Genomic DNA, 21619 nt, shown 5'->3' with positions numbered 1-21619 from the left:
TGAAACCTTACTCTGTGCCGAATGGCCCCTCCCAGGCTGCTGCCCTCAAGGGCGTATATGGTTGTGATGACTCATTGTGTTGAAAGACACCATACAAACACACACACACACGAACATCCCAACAGAATTGTTCAAAAGTAGACAAACACTGTGGGATGGCTTATCACATCTGATGTTAGTACAAGTGAAAGCAAAAAGTAGTTCATTTTAGGAGTGTTGGCTAAGAGGAGCATTTCAGCATGACAAAGATCACCTTTTTGCTCTGTCTCCTCGCTGTGAGTACAATGTATTTGAATTTCAAATGACTAACATAGTACGTAATATAATATATTACATACATTGTTATATTATAACAATGACTAATAGTAATTAAAATTAGAGGTTTGTGCGCAGTCATACATATAAGAATATTAATTGTGCACCCATTTGCCTCAACGACAAACAAAAGTATAAAGGGTTAATCAAACAAACAATTGAGCTCTCCCAAACTAGAAGAGGCAGTGGAAATACATGTACTTTCCCTGCATTGATACACAGATTCAAATTGTACATCAGATCTTTGGAAATTACAGTTTATGCATCTAAACACGTTTGTACAAGGAACAAAGGGTTGTTAAATGGAGGAACTAAATCACATGAAAAATCGAAAGTAATGACTGTGAACAATAGCACCCATAATTGAGTTGTAGGTCTGCAGGGTATTAATATTACGCGGTTTCACTTAGAGATATGTTGTTATGTATTGATATCTGTAACTCACAGAGGCTTAAGCAGAAGTATCATTATTTAGTCTGGTTTCAGACATCAAAGAGCAGGAATGTGTGAGCAAGTGGTATCGAGATAAATATACATCTGAGCTGAAAAGTATTGTGAATGTTTTTTTTTAGAATAGTTTAAAGACATAATGTGCACACATAAACAAATGGACATACAGATCATTACAGAATTGCTCAAAAGATTTTAAAACCATTTTTACAGTATGTTATACAATGGCATTTCAGCCAGTGTTAACAGGAACGGGTTGCAAAATATCACAACTGTTATTAATGGCACTTGGTAAGACAACTTTTGTTATTATGATGCTAATAAAATTAAATTATTAATAAAAGTACCCTATCTATCACATAACGTCATACCAAAATCTACCCAGGACATAAAGCAACCGCACAAGCTGTTTTAAAAGTGTAGGGACACCGGTGTCTTTAAAAGTAAGAATAAAGATGACATATCCAATGCAACATATTGGATTTTCATATCACAATTTTATTACTGCTGCCAACCAACTAATCGAATGCAAAATAAGAGTTTAATTTTTTATTTGTTAACACATACGCATAATGTTAAGGTCTTTGCACATCCAGTCAGAAATTTTCGTAGGTGTTTTTTCGTATTTGGCTCTCGTTTTACAGTTTCTCTGAATTGTTATAAAAGGCCACTAAAAATGCTTGACGGATGCGAAAACCGCAGAAAATCGGATCCGGTCCAAATTGATTTTATGACGGACGACAATATCGGAGGCAGTGTCCAAATGTGATTGACACATCGTGAGGTCGTATTTATATTTTAACGTGCGGAAATTTCGGACGCAAATTTCGAACTCAATGTGCAATGAGTTTTAGGGTTATCTTCAGTTTGATTTTGTCTTCTGTGTTCATTATTAGTTTAGTGCCCCACATCGGTTTCTGTTCTGCCTGATTATGTTCTCCATTGTATGTAAGACCTCTGTTTGCCTGTGTTCATTGTCCGGTTTAACTTGTTTGACATTTTATTAAATAATTTGCAAATGCAAATAATTGTTCACAATTTGGATTAAATCTTTAACACAACTGTGTTTCACTTTTTTAAGTAAAAAATGCTTTACATAGCCTAGCCTTAGTTGAAAAAATTGTTTCGTGCCATGACTTTTACTGTCTCAGTTTATCCAAACACTTGTTAATTCACTTTTTCGTCGCTTACCCATTGTGCTAACAAAATTAAATGCACTAAATCTGTACAAACATGTATGTACTGTATTTGACAGACGCTCTGGATAAGTGACTTGCAGTGCATTCAAGGTAAACATTTATTTATTGTGTGCATTTTGATTAAACCAATTATCCTTGCGCTGTCAATATGCCACTATGCTCACGAACAATGAATTCAAGCCGAAAAGTTTCTGTGGAATCGCCTGAATGTAAAAAAACACTCCCATAGGTCTTAAGCAGTGCTTCATTGGTAAATCCCAAGGTGCCGGAATAAGGCGGCGTGGCAAATCCGGCAAATTAGTAGGGTGCGGAGAAGTAATGGAATGTGCAATCTCTGAAGTGTTTTCTATCTAACTATTTAGATGTATTGAAAATGTGCATAAAAAAGCCAAAATGGAAACAGACATGCGAAGATTATCTCAGAATTGTCAAAGAAATTTACTGTGAGTTTACCTTAGTGTATGGAAACAGTTTACTGTCATAATGCTGATGTTTTGAAAATTTGTGCATGTAAACGAATAAAACATAGCCCTCAACATTTGTGTTGAATTCAGAAGCTTAACGTTAAATTTAAATTACACATGCGGGTGCAGGTGGAGGCTGTCATGTAAAATGTTCATCATCCGTAAAATTAGGTTTATAAACAAGGTTTCGGGAGGAACACGAGCATATATTTAACACGGCTGGCTTTCGATAGACGATGACCCAATTTTGGCACCCACATATAAATAGAAAAGACGCCTTACCTTCTTTCTACCGGATCTCTCACAAACCCTCCTCCACCCCGTCTGCTCCCCATACCTCTACAGCTCAACACCGGGGGATAGCCCAGGTCAGGGCACACTAGGCCCGGGACCCTTTCCCCGGTCAAGGGACCCTCGCCCCGGGACAGCACGCCAAAAATTCATCCGTCCCACCTTAATTATCTGTGAGGAGAACTCATGAACCATATTTCATCAGTTCTTCGCAGCCTTTGTCCAACAACATATCTCTCTCTGAAGTGTCGATCACGACAAGTTCTGTTCAAAATATTGTGACGAGAAAAATGTATGCGTGGAATATTTGACAATTTTGATTGACAAAACGACAGGGAAAAACGGTGACAATATGCTGCTGAGTTTGGTTCAGTATGTAAGGTGCTGCGCTCCAAAAATAAGAGAAGAGAAAGAGCACATCCTTTATATTGTCTTTAACTTGAAAAAGCACAAGTTCTGTTTTAAGTGCAAATGTTTACAAGAAAAGTAGGCTTTGGAGTATTTAATAATGTACTCATAATCATATCTGTTTGAGCACAATATTCCAGCAATTTGAAAGCCTGTTCATTATCAAAATAAAATAGTTTTTGCCATTATAATTATTATACGTGCTTTAATGAAATACATGGACAGGTCAGCACAACCGTTTTCCATTAGCGCTTGAGTAGCGGACTCTGTCAAATGAGGTGCTGGATCATATTTCGGAGGTGCCGGATCCGAATCCGGCTTTTTTCCGGCACAATTTAAGCCCTGGTCTTAAGTACAGTATGCCTACACAGTCATATTGGTTGGGGGTTTGGTTGCAATAATTAAGTAAAGAGACAATAAAAGCAAGAAACATTCAAAAGCAATAGAACAAATGTGTCATTAGTGTAACAAAGGTGTTGATGGAGAGACTGAAAGATGCACAAGGATTGACTGAAACATATGAATCACAAACTGAAATACTGGATCTTAACCTGACAACATTGGCGGGAAAGGTGGTGATATGTCAAAAAAGTACAAGCGACAGATTCATTTTTGGGTAAAATTGGTTGCGTATGCCATATACAACACACTTTAATGGCACACAGACAAACAATTGTTAGTGGTGTCGGCAGGCTTGTGCACAAAAATGTTTAGGGGCAGTGGCCAAGAATCAAACAAAAAAGGGCACGTTCAGTAAATACGTTAATCTATATTTTGTGTTGAACAATGCTAGAGTGCAACTCTTTAAAAACATTTATAGTAGCCAAAGCCATTATTACATTTTCATAATAATGGTTATTTGTTATTTGTTGGTTATTTCAATATTACTTCCAGGCCAAAAGTGATGTTGGTGCATTAAAATCAACAGTTTTAACATTAATTCAATAGGTACTCCCTTATAAAAAATTAAAATCAACAGTTTTAACATTAATTCAATAGGTACTCCCTTGCTGTCTGGGCTACTGTTTATATGGCCTGAATATTATATTAATATATTATATACTGTTAAATGTGATAGATTACTGGTTTTAACTAAGGAAATAGATGATAGTGGGAAATAACAGTAGGAGTTACAGTACAGTGTGAAAAACGGTCAGCTTTGTGTATCCATTTACTACTAAGTGTGCCAATACCCCCAAATGGGGTGCTATTGGAGTTATATGTGGCGGATTAGCAGAATGACTGGCTCTATAGCGGAGTGTTAACCTCTTTTAGCAGTGATCTTGAATGGATGCCTCCCCGGGGTTGTGGTTGTGAGGGTCACCTCAAACTATAAGGGCAGCTGGGCAGTGGCTCTAGCCACCAGGCCACCCCCCTGTGCACGTGTACGTTCATGATGACGTAAGATGAATGCAAACGCACCAGGTTTTGGTTGAATCAAGCTGAGACACAAATCAATGCTGCGAGGGGCATCAGAACAATCACACTTGGACACACATATGTCAAATACAGTGTTTCCACTACATTCCTGGTTACTTTGCAACGGTAAAACCACAAGAGCGCAAGCTCCAGTTTTATTATACAAGTAGAGACGAAACATGATTAATAACCAAACTGTATGAGATGCGCGTCATTGTGGAGTAATTGCCTGAAATATTACATATGACATGATGAGCTAACTGCTGCAACAGCTAAGGATCCCGCTGCAGTTGTTTCAACCGCAGCACCGATGTTTGCCAATGCGAGCTGCCGGTCCTCCTGCTGCTATCTTAGTATCTTAGTTGTTCTTTTAACCTTTGTATTTTACATTTTTGTAAACAGAACATGGGTCAATATATTGTGTTTTTTGTTCACTTGATGCTATTATGCACAGAGGTGTCAAATGTATTCACATTCATTAATTATATAGAAGTATAGATACGTGGGTTTAACAAGACTTCTGTAGAAGTTGAAGTATCAACTCAAGCTTTTTACTCAAGTAAAAGTGCAAAAGTACTGGTTTCAAATCAAAGTATAAAAGTAAAAGTAATGTAAGGAAAAAAATGCCATTTAGGACAGAAGCTCCCCACACGGGCCTACAGGTGCTGGTCATATAATTAGAATATCATCAAAAAGTTGATTTATTTCACTAATTCCATTCAAAAAGTGAAACTTGTATAATGTATACATTCATTGCACACAGACTGATATATTCCAGGTGTTTATTTCTTTTAATGTTGATGATTATAACTGACAACTAATGAAAACCCCAAATTCAGTATCTCAGAAGATATTGTGAAAAGGTTCAATGTTGAAGACCCCTGAAGCCACACTCTAATCAGCTAATTAACCCAAAACAGCTGCAAAGGCCTTTAAATTGTCTCTCAGTCTAGTTCTGTAGGCTACACAATCATGGGACAGACTGCTGACTTGACAGTTGTCCAAAAGGCGACCATTGACACCTTACACAAGGAGGGCAAGACACAAAAGGTCATAGCAAAAGAGGCTGGCTGTTCACAGAGCTCTGTGTCCAAGCACATTAATAGAGAGGCGATCGGAAGGAAAAGATGTGGTAGAAAAAAGTGTACAAGCAATAGGAATAACCGCACCCTGGAGAGAATTGTGAAACAAAATCCGTTCAAAAATGTGGGGGAGATTCACAAAGAGTTGACTTCAACTGGAGTTAGTGCTTCAAGAACCATTACTCACAGACGTATACAAGACCGGGATTTCAGCTGTCGCATTCCTTGTGTCAAGACTCTCTTGAAAAGCATATTGCCTGTGCTAAAGACAAAAAGGACTGGACTGCTGCTGAGTGGTCCAAAATTATGTTCTCTGATGAAAGTAAATTTAGCATTTCATTTGGAAATCAGGGTCCCAGAGTCTGGAGGAAGAGAGGAGAGGCACAGAATCCACGTTGCTTGAGGTCCAGTGTAAAGTTCCACAGTCAGTGATGGTTTGGGGTGCCATGTCATCTGCTGGTGTCTGTCCATGTTGTTTTCCGAGGTCCAAAGTCAACACAGCCATATACCAGGAAGTTTTAGAGCACTTCATGCTTCCTGCTGCTGACCAACTTTATGGAGATACAGATTTCATTTTCCGACATGACTTGGCACCTGCACATACCTACCAGTACCTGGTTTAAGGACCATGGTATCCCTGATCTTAATTGGCAAGCAAACTCGCCTGACCTTAACCCCATAGAAAATCTATGGGTTTTGTGAAGAGGAAGATGCGATATGTAAGACCCAACTATGCAGAAGAGCTCAAGGCCACTTTTAGAGAAACCTGGGCTCTTATAACACCTGAGCAGTCCCACAGGCTGATCGACTCCATGCCACGCCGCATTGCTTCAGTAATTCAGGCAAAAGGAGCCCAAACTAAGTATTGAGTGCTGTACATGCTCGTACTTTTCATGTTCATACTTGTCAGTTGGCCAAGATTTCTAAAAACCCTTTCTTTGTATTGGTCTTAAGTAATATTCTAATTATCTGAGATACTGAATTTGGGGTTTTCATTAGTTGTCAGTTATAATCATCAAAATTAAAATAAATAAATACTGAAACATTTGTGATGCACTAGGCTTTGTAACGGGACAGAAGGACTTAGATGGAGGATAGAGCAAAAATTATAATTAATTATAAGTAGAAAACAGAGCAAAACAAAAGGATAACAGAAAATGCAGAGCACTCCGAGTGTCTGCGTCCGCTGGGACAGTAGACAGAGCGTACAGCAGAAGGATGTCCGACTAAAAGCTCTCTATGCAATCTCACTGTCTGGATGAGCAGAGATTATTTCCTCGGCTGATGGCCATGGAAAAAATGTAATAGTCTCCTTTAAGACACAAGTATCCAGTCACAAATCGCACTGCACACAAGACATACCCTCACAGACCAAAAGAAAAGACAGGATTAAATAGGGAAAGGGTAACGAGGAACAGGTGCTTATAGCTGCACAGCCGTGTGAAATAAACAAACAGGTACGGAATGTGACTGGCTACCTGTTTCAGCCGCATAGATGCCCATTGAAAATGAAAGCATTTTTGTACAATGCAAATACATTAAATAACCCTATTTGTGTACAACTGAGCATTACCATGTGTTTCATTAGGCATATGATCAGCCGAAGACAAAAAAGAAGGAAGATTGCATGGACCCTTGCCCCCAAGCCCCCCTAAAAAAGTCTTTAACCTGTTACTAATTAAATGTTACATGATTATCTGTATGCCGAAATTAGATATCTTTCACTTAGCAACACAGAACCAAACTATTATAACTACCAAGTTCTGACTGGCAATTTTGGAATTGTTTATTAGTTTAACAGTCACCTAAACAATATTGAATAAAATAGGTTGATGCTTCATGCAAATATCTTATGCTAATGTCAAATAAGATGGCATTAACAAAGCCAACCCTTGAATAGTTTATATTAGGCAATAAATGTAATAAATATATCGCAATATACTGAAAACAAATTACTTTTCTTAAACTATAACACATAAACATTTGAAAATATATAAAGAGCATTATTTAAACATGAACTTAAATTATTAATCAACTTTCAGTATAACATAGAAACATCGTATAACCATTTATTTGCCACTCTGATACATGTGTTTTATTGAAGTAAATATATTGTAATCGTCTAAAGCGCATATGCAGGGTTCGGTAAAATGGTGTGCACATGAGTTCGCGTGACAGATTTTACATTAGCGATTTTCATGCAAACCGTGCTCCGTTCTGAACTAAACTGCAAGCTTTTAAGACACCTGAAAACCACTAAGGGGGGCCTCACCCAAAGAGCACCTACGGGCCCCTGATCACCTTAATTCGCTCCTGATTGTGTGTACTCGTTTGTATTTACATGTTTACTTTCTTCATTTTGTTCATCAGCTTATTGTTGTGGCTACTGCATTCAGAAGAAATGTTATGCAACACAGAGAAAAGCGGGTAAGTAAAGAACAGATCTCGACATTGTATGAAACCTCACATTTTGTTTCAAAACTGAACAAAACATGTCCCACACTTTTACCTTCCAGTTGTTTTTCAACGCTTTTAATTCATTTAGGAATATAAGTGCTGTTGATACTAACATATTAGTTTTTTCATATCTAACACAACTTACTTTGCATTACTAAAGCACTAAACATGTTTAACAGATAAATCCAAAACAAATTTCAGTTCTGTATCAAGTTTTGTGGCATTGTGAATCAGTGCTGTTTATAAAAAAGGCTATTTCTTCAGATCAAAAATGTTGATACAACTTTCACTTCATCTACCCCAGGACGCTGTTCTCATACGTTCAAAAAGAAGATGGGTTCTCTCTACAATTGATATCGAAGAGAACATGGAAGGACCTTTTCCTTTTAAAGTAACACAGGTAACTTTACATTGTCACCCATTAGGATGTGTTCAAGTTAACAGAATATTACAAAATGATGAATAATGCTGGATCGTACAGACCCTTGATCAAAAAAATTTACAAACCAATGCATAACTGATGTTCCTTTTCCAAACCGATGCTAGATGTTCAATGATAAAGACACAGAACACAAAATCAAGTTTCTCATCAAAGGAGAGGGGGTCACAATAGAACCTTTTGGTTTGTTTACCATGGATACCATCACTGGAGATGTGTTCATACACCGGGCCGTCGACAGGGAGGTGAAACAAGTCTACCATGTAAGCCTGCAAACCACACCTACAGCAAAACGTCTTGGTTATGGATGTATCTTCAGTTCCCCGATGGAGGGAACAGGACGTTTTTTTCAACGGAATGGGGTTTGACTTGAGAAACTGTCATCTCTGATTGTACTTTTAAAAGGGTAATGAATTAAGCAAATGGCGTACGGGAGTAAAAGGAAGATGTCATGCCCATTCATTCACCTTTTGGGCTGAGGAACCTATGAAGCGTTCTCGGTCGCTGCACCAAATGGCGAAGCGTTATGGCATTACGAACACAATGTCTCTCCCTCCATCAGGGAATTGAGGTTACATCCGTAACCAAGACTTTCCCTTTTTGTCGCTCTCTCGAGTCTGATTCAGAATCCAGATTTGTTTTGTTTCAATTGCAGTTGGACTTTGACGTTTTGGACTGGAACACTGGTGATGTGGTGGACAAAACACTGTCATTTAATGTGGAAATACATGATAAGAACGACAATCCACCCAAGTTTTCTGTTTCAACCGTCCATGGAGTATTTCCAGAGAATGCGAAAGATGGTTAACTATGAAATACTATAATTTCTTATTTCTCCCTAGAGATAAATACATTTGAAAATAAGTCAGTTCTGTATGTTGATTACTCTACTTGTCTCCACCCTTACTTTTCTTATATTGTCTTATACTAGGCACAGTCCTGGCAACATTACAAGCTCATGACAACGATCTACAAAATACTCCTAACTCCAAGTTCAATATGACCTTGGCGTCCCAAGAACCTGCTTTACCTAAAATAGTCCTGCAGACCCTCACAAGCAGTACTAGTCTTTATCAGCTTAGCCTCAAGGGCTGTTTTGATTATGATGTGAGTAACCTCAGCACAGGATTATTGTAAGACATAACAATAACATCCATTAACAATTTCACCTTTGTCTGTCATGTTTTAGAAAGCAAAAAATTATAAAGTGCTAGTTACAGCACAGGACCAGGGTACACCTTCGTTGACCTCCACTGCAACGGTTACTCTGGATATCGGAGACTCCAACACTCATCCTCCTATATTCACTGCTGCAAAGGTGAGTCATTGCAGGCTTTTGGTTAGCAACAATAACGATGACATGTGTGACTCTTTCTGTGATATACGACTCTGTTAATGTATAGGGAAAAACAATAAGTTAGACATTCATGCTTGTGCTTTTGAATGTGGTTGCCAAATGAAGCAACACTGTTTATGTTTGGTGCGAGAATACTTTTTTTTGTCCGAGATACAACAATATCTGAAATCTTGAGGGTGGGAAAAATATTTAAGTGAGCAAAACTGTATATCAAATAAATATATTGAATAACATCGTGACCCTATAATAATGCTGCACGAATTTAACAACATAAAGTGTAACCTAATCACCCTAATGTACATAGCTGCTAACAACTATAAGAATATAAATAATTAATTGAAATTATAAATATTCAATATTTAACTGAATAACTGAATTTTAGAGTGTCCTGTATTTTAACCTGCGAAGAACAAACATTGAACTTGGTGGAAATAGGGTTTAATGATATACATGATTGTGTTGCAGTACAATACTGAAGTCATGGAAATGGAATTCAACAAAGAGATCTTAAGACTCGGCGTAACAGACAAAGACACCCCAAACACACCTGCTTCAAGAGCCGTGTTTACCATCCTAAAGGGCAATGAAGGAGCAAACTATAAGATTGAGACAGACCCAAAAACCAATGAGGGTGTCCTGTACGTCATTAAGGTGAATGCCATTATTTACTTTTATCTTTTATACAAATATGTAATTTTGAAGTGTAAAAATAAAGAAATATATAAATAAGTATTGTCCAATATATATTTTGAGAAAATGTTAAATGGTCTTTCATTTGGGATAAAAGTATTTGCTTTATGAATGTTAATATGTATTTACAAATGTCTAGCGGAACTTTATCCTCCATTATGCCAATTTTTTACTGTACTTCTTCTATAGTTTGGCTAAATTGTGTCATTAAGTTAGATAGAACATGACAAACAAACCAAACGTCATTTGGCTTTTTATACCTTTATGCGTTTTTGGACATTATGGCGTAACACTGTGTTTTCACAGCTTAAACAACGTCTAATTCTAACAAATTTCAATTAAAAGGAAAGAAGAAGAAGGTCTCTCGTTCTCTTATGCTCCCGTTCTCCTCCGTGATACGAGACCTGTGCACTACAGCTAACGCTCATTAACACTCACTCACCGGCCTCGACTCACGGTCTCGCCCCGCCTACTTGACTACACTAATATTTTTAGTTTATTATTTTAGGGATTGCATTTATTTTCAGCCGCACCATTTACTGTTGCACTGGACAATTATTCCATGAAAATCAACTTGTTTGCAATACTTTTTAAAGGGGAGTTCAGCCAAAAACCCAAATTTGCCGTTTATTTACTTACCCTTCCGAGATGTAGGTGCCATTTTTTCTTGAGTAGAGCCATAATGAAGATTGTTTGCTAAATCCGCAGCCCTCTCTGCTTCATATAATGGGAGTCTACGGGTCCACCTGTCCAAGAGTTCCTAAAGCACAAAATTCCAAAAGCGACTCCTTGGCGACTTGTTGACTTTTCATGAAGCACATCGTTTGATATTTTCATGTTCAAGTTGAACGTCATTTTTTAACAATATTAGCCTTACTGTGAAGCATCTGCACACAATCGCAATCTTCTTCTTCGAGTATTTGGTGGCAGTATGATTTCCTAACATGGATGATAGCCATGATTCACCAAAAAGATTTCGAATATGTTTGTATTGTCACAGGGGAAGAATTTTGAGAAAACAGAAATCACAGTGCTGGAGATATCTGTGAAGAACGAGGAGAAGTTATTTAAATGTGTTGACGGGAGGCCTGTAACAGATTTCAACCCTCCACCGAACACTGTTAAAGTGGAGGTAAAAGTCATTGATGTGAATGACCCCCCTGTGTTTAAGAAGGATGTGGAGTTTATATACAGGCCTGAAAACACAAGTCCAGGAGATTTGTTGTTCACACCAGAGGTTAAAGATGAAGACACGGATGTAGCCAACATTAGGTGTGTTTGAGCAATAACAAAAATCTGATTTTTTTCATAAATGCTTTTTGCACAAACTATGTACCATGGGCACCATCTGTTTGTAAATCAGGTCTTTAATCTGTGTGTTTTTGATATTTTTGTATGTTCATATTTTAATTTCATTTCAAGGTATGAGTTAGTCTCAGAAACAGATCCAGCAAAATGGGTGACTGTTGACCCAAAGTCAGGAAAAATAACCACAGTCAAGAAAATGGATCGGGAGTCTACACATGTCATAAATGACACCTACACGGTTGTGATCCATGCTATAGATGATGGTAGGCACCTGAATAGCAGTTATCAACAATTATATGCTTTAATATGTTACTATGAGAATCAGAAATCTTTTCAAAATGAAGAATCAGGATTAGGACAATATACCAATGATGCCAAAATGTCCAAAAAAGTAAAATACTTGGCAAACAAATGAAAAAAATGAAATAATTAGTACTGTTTACTAAATAAAATGTTAACTGCAGACTAGTGCTTTTAACTTTAAATGTGTAAACAATTTATCAGAGACTGCAGCTCTCAATTTTTTTACACAAGAAGTTAGGGAGGAGACTTTTTTATCTCACGAACTTACCGATCACTGACTTCTCTTAATGTGTTGTTTAAAGGAGTACCACAAGGTAGAGGCACATGCACCGTTGTAATCTACCTGGGTGATTTAAATGATAATGCCCCCTATCTCCTCACCAAGACTGCGGTACTGTGCGGGAATACGGTTGACCGTGTCAACTTGGAGACAGCAGACATTGACAAACCTCCATTCGCAGGACCTTTTTCCTTCTCCCTGATGGAGGAAAAGGAACTTAAAGACCTCTGGAAGTTCGATCCCACCACAGGTCAGTGAATGCACATATGTTTAATTTTACACATACCTCACAATTACATTAGGGCTAATATTCACCAAACAAGTGACCCTCAGCTAACCAGAGAGAAATTATTAAAACAGACATGTTATGATGACTGGAAGTCTTAAAGTTAATGTGGGAATTTTTCCTGTTGTTGTGGTAACAACAAGTAGTAAAACGTTGTTTAATTTATTTATTTAATAATAATCTATTAGCTTGTTTTAATGCTAAGCTTTATAATTTTGTTAATGCAGTTGTTAATACAATCCATATATGTTCTCTGGGAAGAGAAACCTTTGCAAGATTTTGAAAAATACTCTTTAATTAATAATAATTTACAGACTTTAAAGCTTTGTTGGATTTACACTGTAGGGCACAGCACCTCCCTGATAAGTTTGAAGAGGCTGCCACATGGAAACTACTCCATTCCCTTGAAGATTCAGGATCAACAGGGCTTGGCAGCTGAAGAGGTTTTTAATGTGGTTGTGTGCGACTGTGAAGGAGAAAATGTGTGTCGCGGTCGTCAGGGGTGGTCCTCAAGGTTGGATTCACTAGGCATCGGTCTCATTTTTACTGGAATTCTCCTGTTGGCCTGTGAGTCGAAATCACAAACTAAAACTTTCAATAGACATTATAAATGAGTAAACCAACGAACAAGAACTGAACAAGTCAACATATTTAAATGTATAGTTTCATACATCACACTCTAAGAAGTGATGGGATATTTACTACCCAGTATTGGGTCAAAAAGGGACGAACACAGACGCTTTGTTAAATTAACCCCCCCCCCAAAAAGTTTATTTTTGACTCAACAATGGGTTAAAAAAACTATCCAACTACCCAAAGTAAGAATAATTAAAGAAGATGGAAGAGTAATATCCAGTCATATGCTGTAAGGGAAATAAAATGTTGAAAATTCGTCCTGTCATGAATAATCTACAGAAAACCAAATTTGTTTTTCTACAGTGTTACTCCTCTGTTGTTTACGGTGTGAGAATAGAAACAAGACCTTTCAACTTATCCCACTGAACCTGCAAGACGAGGGAAACCAAACCCTTATTAAATACAATGAGGAGGGAGGAGGATCAGTGAATAAGGTACGTTTTTTTCACCATCTGTCAAACTGACAGTAATGCATGAGTTATTCAAATTCTTTAGACTTGTTGGAACTAAGGGAAACAATTGATTGTTGTCTTGAGTTTAACTGCTCAAGAGTTCCCACCCTGTGTGTGTATATGTAGACTGACCAAAATTATAAACGCAACACTTATATTATATATTACTAAATGCAGAATATTAATGTTTTGTAAACACTGTTGGCCATGACATCAGCTTTTATTAAACACACAATATCAGGGTTATTGGTGAGAAACACTTCACATTGTGTACACTTGATAGGCAAAACATAAGAATTTTATAAGATGCACTTAATGCACAGTATTTACATCTGCAGGCTTCAGAAATTGATTATTTACACGTTTATTATTAATATATAACCATCTATTAACACATCATTAGGCTGCATGTAAACACGGCTGTGCCATTTCTAGACAGTGATTGTTGTAAGCAAACAATAAAAATCAACAAAAAGCGTCAATCAGGTCCAATTCAGGATAACACATGCAGTCTATAACAATATTTTGGTTTGAAGATTTTTAATTTTCTTCTTTATTTTTGTTCTCTCATAAGCCTGAACCTTTTACAGCTGGGAATGCTGGTGGCATGAAGATTGCACTTGCACCGGTACGTTCCTTTAAATGTTTTTTCCCCCAGATGTTCATTTATCTATGGATTATATTATGTTAGGAATAAATTTCTTTGCACCGATTTTATTACATTGAATGATATGCCAGAAAAACTTAAGCAATGTGGATTTAGAATGAGATACGGATTAGTGAACAAAATTCTACAGCATATTTTTTGAGTGAACTGCTTTTGAATCTTAAATGTCATTATGACCAAAAGCCGTTGGATTATAGACAGCAGTGTTAGATGCAAGTCTCTACATGTATTGCAAAATGATGCATTCAAACAGAGATAAAGTTTTACTAGGCTCTCAACATGCTTGTACGTGTTAGGAGAATTTTTTTCCCATGTAAAGTAATAGTTAAATTACTTTCTTGGTGGTTCCAACATTTGTGTCACCAAAACAGGAATAAGGTTCAGTGATTTACTCAATCGAGTAAATCCCTGTATTACCAGTGTAAAAAAAAGTCACAATAGATAAGAGTCCTCAAAACAGATCCCTTAGGGTTGAGATATGACAATCTTACTGATATCAGCAGAACAAGAAAAGAAATCAGGTTTGGAGTAAACTGAGGGTGAGTAAATGATTAAAATGAAAAATAATTTTCATTTTTGGGTGAAGTATGCCTTTTAGGTTGATTGAAATTCTGTTAGGTTCAGCTAGACTTAGCATACCTGCCATCTACGTATATGTCAGCATACCTCTTCGTTTTGGCTTTTCAGGAAGATAGGCAACAACATTTTTTAATTGAATATCCCCTTCCCAAATCCTTTTTGACTAGCCATAGCAAGTACCAATCATGGTTTTTAAGGCGGCCATAACACACAGAGTTTCTGTAATCATAAGGCTAAACACATAAAAAACATTGTCTACAAAACACAGACATCAGTTTCACTGATTCATCTTTTTGCTCTGGAACGGCTCCATATATCCGTTTCAAACGATCTCCAAATCCAGCGTTATATCCACAGTTCATATAACATTCATCACCCAAATGCAGTGAACAAACTAGCACCTGAACTTCGAGAACTCTCTCCTGCACATACGTGAAAGTGATGTCTGCACATGCTCCTTCTCCTGCTCTCCTTGCTGCAGTGTTGCCATACTGCGTGCTTTTCCGGGAGAACTGTCCGATAAGGGACTAAGAAAAATTGTTACAAAACAGTTTTATATGTTCGAAAAAAAACTTTTGGAAACCTATAAGATTGCTAGGGAAAGTATATTGAGCACAGAAATACCACATAATACGTCTGACTTGTTATTTGACAAGTTGACGATGTTAAGCATGAGAAGACAGCACGTTTAACATTATAAAGAAGTCAGAATGCATGACACATCATTGCAGCACCCTTTTGAACATACAACAATAAACAAATCAATTATTTAAACACGCACACGCTCAAGCACACAGACTGTTTTGTGTTTAAGAGAACAACATCCACTGGATGTCTTTCTATTCTCTGTAATCAAAGATTCTAACAACGGGGTGTTGCTATTTTTCTAGGCCGAGCACATGATTGATGGATTCAGAAAGAGTGAACGTGGCTCAGTTAGAAGCCCTATAAGGGTAAGTGTAATAGTGTGAGTCATTTTGTAGTCTAGATCAAAAAACTGAGTGTAAACCAAAGTAAAACATATTAAATATAAAAAAGCACAACATATGATCTTTATGATCTAGAAGATCCTAATAGATCTTTAAAGTATCTATCCATTTTCATACTTTCTTTGTTGATTTGCAAAAAAGTGAATGAAACTGATTTTAATGTGGCCTGATGGGTAGTTGAAGAATATCACAGTAGCCAACATATCTACTAAATAAACATGCAATGGGTGGGGATGTTAAGAACTCTTTCTGGAATGTGAATTTTGCTCTAGTTTCGGTGTAGTACTGCATTTTGCCACAATTCTAACACATGACGAATAACTGTTAATGTCCTAACTTATACCTGTGACAGTTACATCAATGCAATGATATGAAAAGTTTAAAGGTTTTGATATATTTCGATATACTATTTTATTTAATTATAAAATAATAATAATAAAACCTTTATCAATATAATCAGTTAATTCAGCTTGTGACATATGGATTTTGCTTCTATCTTTCCCAGTATTCTTCCAAAAGATTTTATGAAGTGTACAACGACGGAGATGTGATGAGCATTGTAAGTGACAACTTTTTTAAACTGACACAGGTGTGGTGCTGGCAGGTGCCTGGGTGGGGCTTGTATGTGGGGAAAGTGTAGTACAAAAAAACAAAGAAAGAGTTTTAGCTAGAGTATTTTATAGCTCACAAAGCTTCACACGTTCCTATTGTTTGAGGGCAACATTTAACCGACACGCCCTGTGCTTCTACATATATTTAAAATGGGTCAAAAAGTATTTGCAAACATAGACTTAAAGTCTGATTGTATTTGCATGAGTTAAATTATATACTGTAAAATGCAATGCAAAATAGCACAACTAGCACCTATTTGAAGTCTATTAATAAGAATATATGAGAAGTCTATTTAGGTTTTAAAAAGGCATACTTTTCACAATGACAGCACACTTTCTGCTTAAACATTGCAGTGAGCTATCTTTGGAGTCCTTTACAAGTATCAGTTAAAAAAAAGGGAATTCAGTTTTGGGAAAGGGTATTGCGTGATTTTCTTTTCATGTCTATGGAGGATGAAATGGTGTGGCAAAATGTACCTTACAAAATTTTAGGTGTAGGCATGCTTTTTGCATCACAGATGAGCTTCGTACAATTAGAGACCCTCGTAAGCTCTTGCATAAAAAGCTGCAAAAGTACTTTATTTATTACATCAAACACGTTTCGCTTAGTTTGATATTTTTTTCAGTAATTCATACATTTGTAAGTGTGGCTAGTGTTCAAATACATTTTGTGGTGATTATCAATATCATTTTTTTTAATTACATAAATGTTGTGTATTATTGTAATGATGATGAATATTTAATATATATTTTTGCTTGCTAAAGCCACATCACAGCCGGTCAATGGTTCGGACCAACACTGTAAGGGTAAGTTTTGCGAATAAGTGAAAAAATAAATAAAAATAAGTAACACTGTATGCCACATGATATTATAGATAAGTATTAATAATTATGTTTAATTTTACATAATCACGTTAATGAATTTATTGAAATGTTTCTGTTTTCATTCAATAAAGCTTAAAATGCTGAACAAGGAATGTAATTTAATTGAAAAAGATAAAGAACTGTCTTAACTGAGGGGTAAAGAATTGAATTGGCTCTTTGTGACATTTTTTTTTCAGAGTGGAGTGAGTCAGTTGAGTCGTTCATACAGTTCACGATCAGACAAAAACCTGGCAGATCACATTGATAGGGTGAGAATCTCCACAACCACTGAACACTCTAAATGCTATCAAAGTTACAACACCACTCAAAATGTATAACTACTCAAAAAAAATCTGTGCCAATTTGTCTGATAACATTCCTGAGCTTTCCTGGACGCGGGTCTCAAATTAAGCTGTATATGGATTTGAGATGACACGGGCCTCCGACTTGCCGTAGAGCGCGCAAACCTAGAAGAGGAGGGGCTATGTATATTAGCTAATACGTTTGCATTTTGAGTGACGTATGACGTTAATTTAACGTCGATCGGCGCCCATCGTAACTTAAACGCGTGGTGGCGTATAACGTTAATTTAGCACCAGACGGCGCTTATTTAACGCCTGGCGGCGTTAAGAAATCGGCGTATTTAAATTAATACGGCGATCCAAAACACGCGAATTGTGATACTGTTGGCTTTCGATAGTTTCTTAACCATACGACCGCCCATTCCGCGATAAGGTCATGTTGCCTCGCGCTCTTACGTGTGTGTTTGTGTATCTGTGTTTGTGTATCTTATATGTGAGTTGGTGTTAACATCTGGTCCAAATGATTTTAATGATACGAAATAGATGAGATTAGACATCACCAGATCTGTCAGAACACTGTCGTGATAAGAATGTAATCGGGTCTTGTCTTTTAAACGAAAGACGATGTTGTGCATTGAGTCGGCGCTTCTGTTTCTCCCGTGCGTGAAGTCGACTTCGGGAGAAACAGAAGCGCCGACTCAATAGTGCACAAAATGGTCTTTCATTTAAAAGACAAGACCCGATTACATTCTTATCATGACAGTTTTTATGTTTGAAATTCTTTATGTTTTTTATGGCTATTTCTGTCTAAGGTTACTTATTTTACAAAGAATAAAACTTTTTTAAACTTTTGATGACGTTGTATATTCACTCTGGTGATGTCTAATCTCATCTATTTCATCACATTAAAATCATTCATTCATTAAAGTCAATTGTAGCATCTCAGATGTAGTGATTTAGTTCAACAGGATAAAGCACCAAATGGTGTTTACTATTAGAATCTTAATATTATATAAATATTTATTCATTTTATTTTACAGCGTGATTACAAAAAGACGAGAATTAATCATGTAAAGCAAAGCCGTTAATTATGTATTGGCTCCCCCTGTTCTGCTGATTTTGATACTATGATGCATTATGCGATTCAGTGGCTGTGCTTAATGTGAGTTGGTGTTAACATCAGGTCCAAATGATTTTAATGATACGAAATAGATGAGATTAGACATCACCAGATCTGTCAGAACACTGTCGTGATAAGAATGTAATCGGGTCTTGTCTTTTAAACGAAAGACCATGTTGTGCATTATTGAGTCGGCGCTTCTGTTTTACCCGAAGTCTGCTTCACGCATAAGATACACAAACACACACGCAAGAGCGCGAGGCAACATGACGTTATCGCGGAGTGAGCGGTCATATAGCAGCCTGATCCTCTTCGTTCTGTGTACGAATGTGATGTAATTACGTATAGACGAAAGACACCATATACGAATCTCCGGGATAGTCTATCCGACAGGGCAAATTACAAACCAAGATTACAAGCTTCCCGTGGTGAGTCCAGAAGGGTAATGACACAATTTTAAACACCGTTCTTTCGTGTACTTGCTCAATAATTGGTTTTAGCCAAGTTTTACTCAAAATAACTTACAAACTCCCGCTTTAAGGATTTGGATTCAAATATTTATCTTTTCATTGTTCTACTTTAGAGACTCTTTGGGCTTCCAGAAGATCTGAGTGACTATCCAGAATCTTTGCCATGTCAGTATGAATGTGAAGGGAACGAAAGTGATTGTGAGTCATTAGCAGTCAGTCAGTTAACAGATAGCAATCTTGGAGATAACCTGGATTTCCTGCAGGACCTCGGGCCAAAATTCAACACTCTTGGTGGGATTTGTCAACAGTCCATGACGAGCAAAAATGTCAGACTTTGAAGATGGATGCTGATTAAACACTTGGGGATTTTTTACTTTATATTATTCCGTTTTCTTACAGTTGTCGTAAACTTTACCTCTTGAAAGTGACTTTTTTACCTGTGGGAGACCGGTTAAGACACAAAGGGTTTTAATAGGGTTTTTAGGCTCTGACTTGTATCATGGCTATACGCTTTCAACATTAAGTCTTCAGTGCCATGATTGGGCCTGAAGGATCTCTGGGATAAACTGTGAATTTAAGGTTCATGTAAAAATGTGCATTCTTTTACTTTGGTAATTAAAATGAAAATTCACAGGACTTCTGTTTATTCTTAAAAATATGTTACCAAACTAGTATTTTTTGTCTTGTTTTTCAGGAACAATATCCTTTAAATCTAGATTTTAGTCAAGAACAGAACTGATGCTTATTTTCATGGATACGTTTTAAAGTTAGTTTGTTTCTCTTACCCCATTGTCATTTCGAGGCATAAATCTTACAGATTTAAAAGCTCTCATCAATAAAGATAAATCCTATTCTCTAAGAAAAGTATCATAATGTAATTTGGGTATACAAATTATTTTTTGAGGATGTATTGGTGAAAACACAAGATTTTTTGCAGATAATCTGTGTTGTTAAGCACTTTATTTGGATGACTCCAGAATTGGTGCTTAAGAACTTTATAGCTTTCACTTGGGCTCAAATGTGCATGATAAACTGCAGAGGTGATAAAAGATTATAAATAAAACTATAAAAATGAAAGTCTCTTCCTAATTCATCTGATAAGCATATACATTTTTCCAGCTATGGTAGTCATTGATGTCCCAGGAATGAGAGTTGCTAACATATGTCCAAATATGGTCTTTAGTGTTCATCAGAGCAATGAAATTTACACAGGTTTGGTGGTAGTAATTATTGATAGAATTTTCCATTTTGGGTGGAGTATCCCTTAAAAAAAACACAGTAGTTTAACAATACTGTTCTTCTGTTCCTGAAATTGTTTTGATTATGAAAATGCTTGTTAATAACGTTATTTTAGTTGAGGCTATACATTTTACAATTGTTTATTCAAACTTATACAAATTTTCTGAATCATTTTAGTTCAACAGTTTAACTTAAAGGGCCACAAATCCAGGTGTTTTCTGCAATGTAAAAATAGTCAGTGGAATCCCCAGAATGTCTCTGTAAAGTTTAAGCTAAAAAAAACACATATCTTTCATTACAATATGTTGAACAAGGCCATTTGTGGCTGCAATGGAAAACGTGCCGTTTTTGTGTGTGTGTGTCTTTAAATGCCAATGAGCTTCTGCTCCCATCCCAGTATGCAAAATAGAGCGCTTAAACATGTGCTTTGGATGACATCAAGACAATGAATATGGCGGAAAGCACAATAACGTCTTTAATGCCCTGTCCAACCAAAACCATACATAAACTGCCATAAAAATCACTTTAATGCCTTGTTCATAAATACGAATTAAATGGAAAAGACAAAACATAAATAGAACAACATATGCTGACCATTTGATGTATTAAATGTCAGCCATTGATGATTAATCATGTGCATGCATATTACTAACAGACATAAAAAAGGAAATATGCATAAACATGCATTCAGAGTACTTTTATATGACAGACAGGTATGTAAAGATCAGCAAACAGATGATATTATGTTGAGTAGCAATTTCTGCCTAACCACATTGTCTTACAAATGCGAACTCAGTTTCTATCTGAATGCACCCGTATTCGATGTCCATAGCATACGCCTGCCCATACCATAACATTGACATCTGCAAACAGCTCACCCACACGCTGCCATACACACTGTCTGCCATTATCCCTGTACAGTGAAAACTGTGATTCATCCGT

General features: G+C 36.7%; 1 protein-coding gene across 1 annotated transcript; it reads left to right on the top strand.

Annotated features, from left to right (window-relative positions):
- The first annotated feature begins 119 nt into the window (after positions 1-119).
- cdh26.1 (cadherin 26, tandem duplicate 1) lies at positions 120-20515 on the top strand. Its single transcript, XM_056732307.1, has 19 exons — positions 120-275; positions 7999-8055; positions 8390-8485; positions 8632-8787; positions 9180-9327; positions 9456-9631; positions 9714-9842; positions 10347-10532; positions 11572-11843; positions 11994-12142; positions 12485-12712; positions 13094-13315; positions 13688-13818; positions 14411-14464; positions 15973-16035; positions 16577-16630; positions 17448-17489; positions 17744-17815; positions 19552-20515. The coding sequence occupies exons 1-19, from the start codon at positions 240-242 to the stop codon at positions 19774-19776; spliced, it is 2496 nt and encodes an 831-aa protein (XP_056588285.1). The 5' UTR covers positions 120-239; the 3' UTR covers positions 19777-20515.
- The last annotated feature ends 1104 nt before the right edge of the window (positions 20516-21619 follow it).

This window comes from Triplophysa dalaica, chromosome 20, assembly GCF_015846415.1.
Source record: "Triplophysa dalaica isolate WHDGS20190420 chromosome 20, ASM1584641v1, whole genome shotgun sequence".
Lineage (NCBI taxonomy): Eukaryota > Metazoa > Chordata > Actinopteri > Cypriniformes > Nemacheilidae > Triplophysa > Triplophysa dalaica.
Note: the sequence above shows the minus strand (reverse complement) of the source record. Positions and strands in the feature narration are given on the sequence as shown.

What these genes read in the sequence shown, in the direction of transcription:
- cdh26.1 (XM_056732307.1), top strand. Translation starts at nt 240, where the DNA reads ATGACAAAGATCACCTTTTTGCTCTGTCTCCTCGCT. An exon ending in TCCAGAGAATGCGAAAGATG is followed by an intron (nt 9,328 to 9,455) that starts GTTAACTATGAA and finishes GTCTTATACTAG; the next exon opens with GCACAGTCCTGGCAACATTA. An exon ending in TGGAATTCTCCTGTTGGCCT is followed by an intron (nt 13,316 to 13,687) that starts GTGAGTCGAAAT and finishes GTTTTTCTACAG; the next exon opens with TGTTACTCCTCTGTTGTTTA.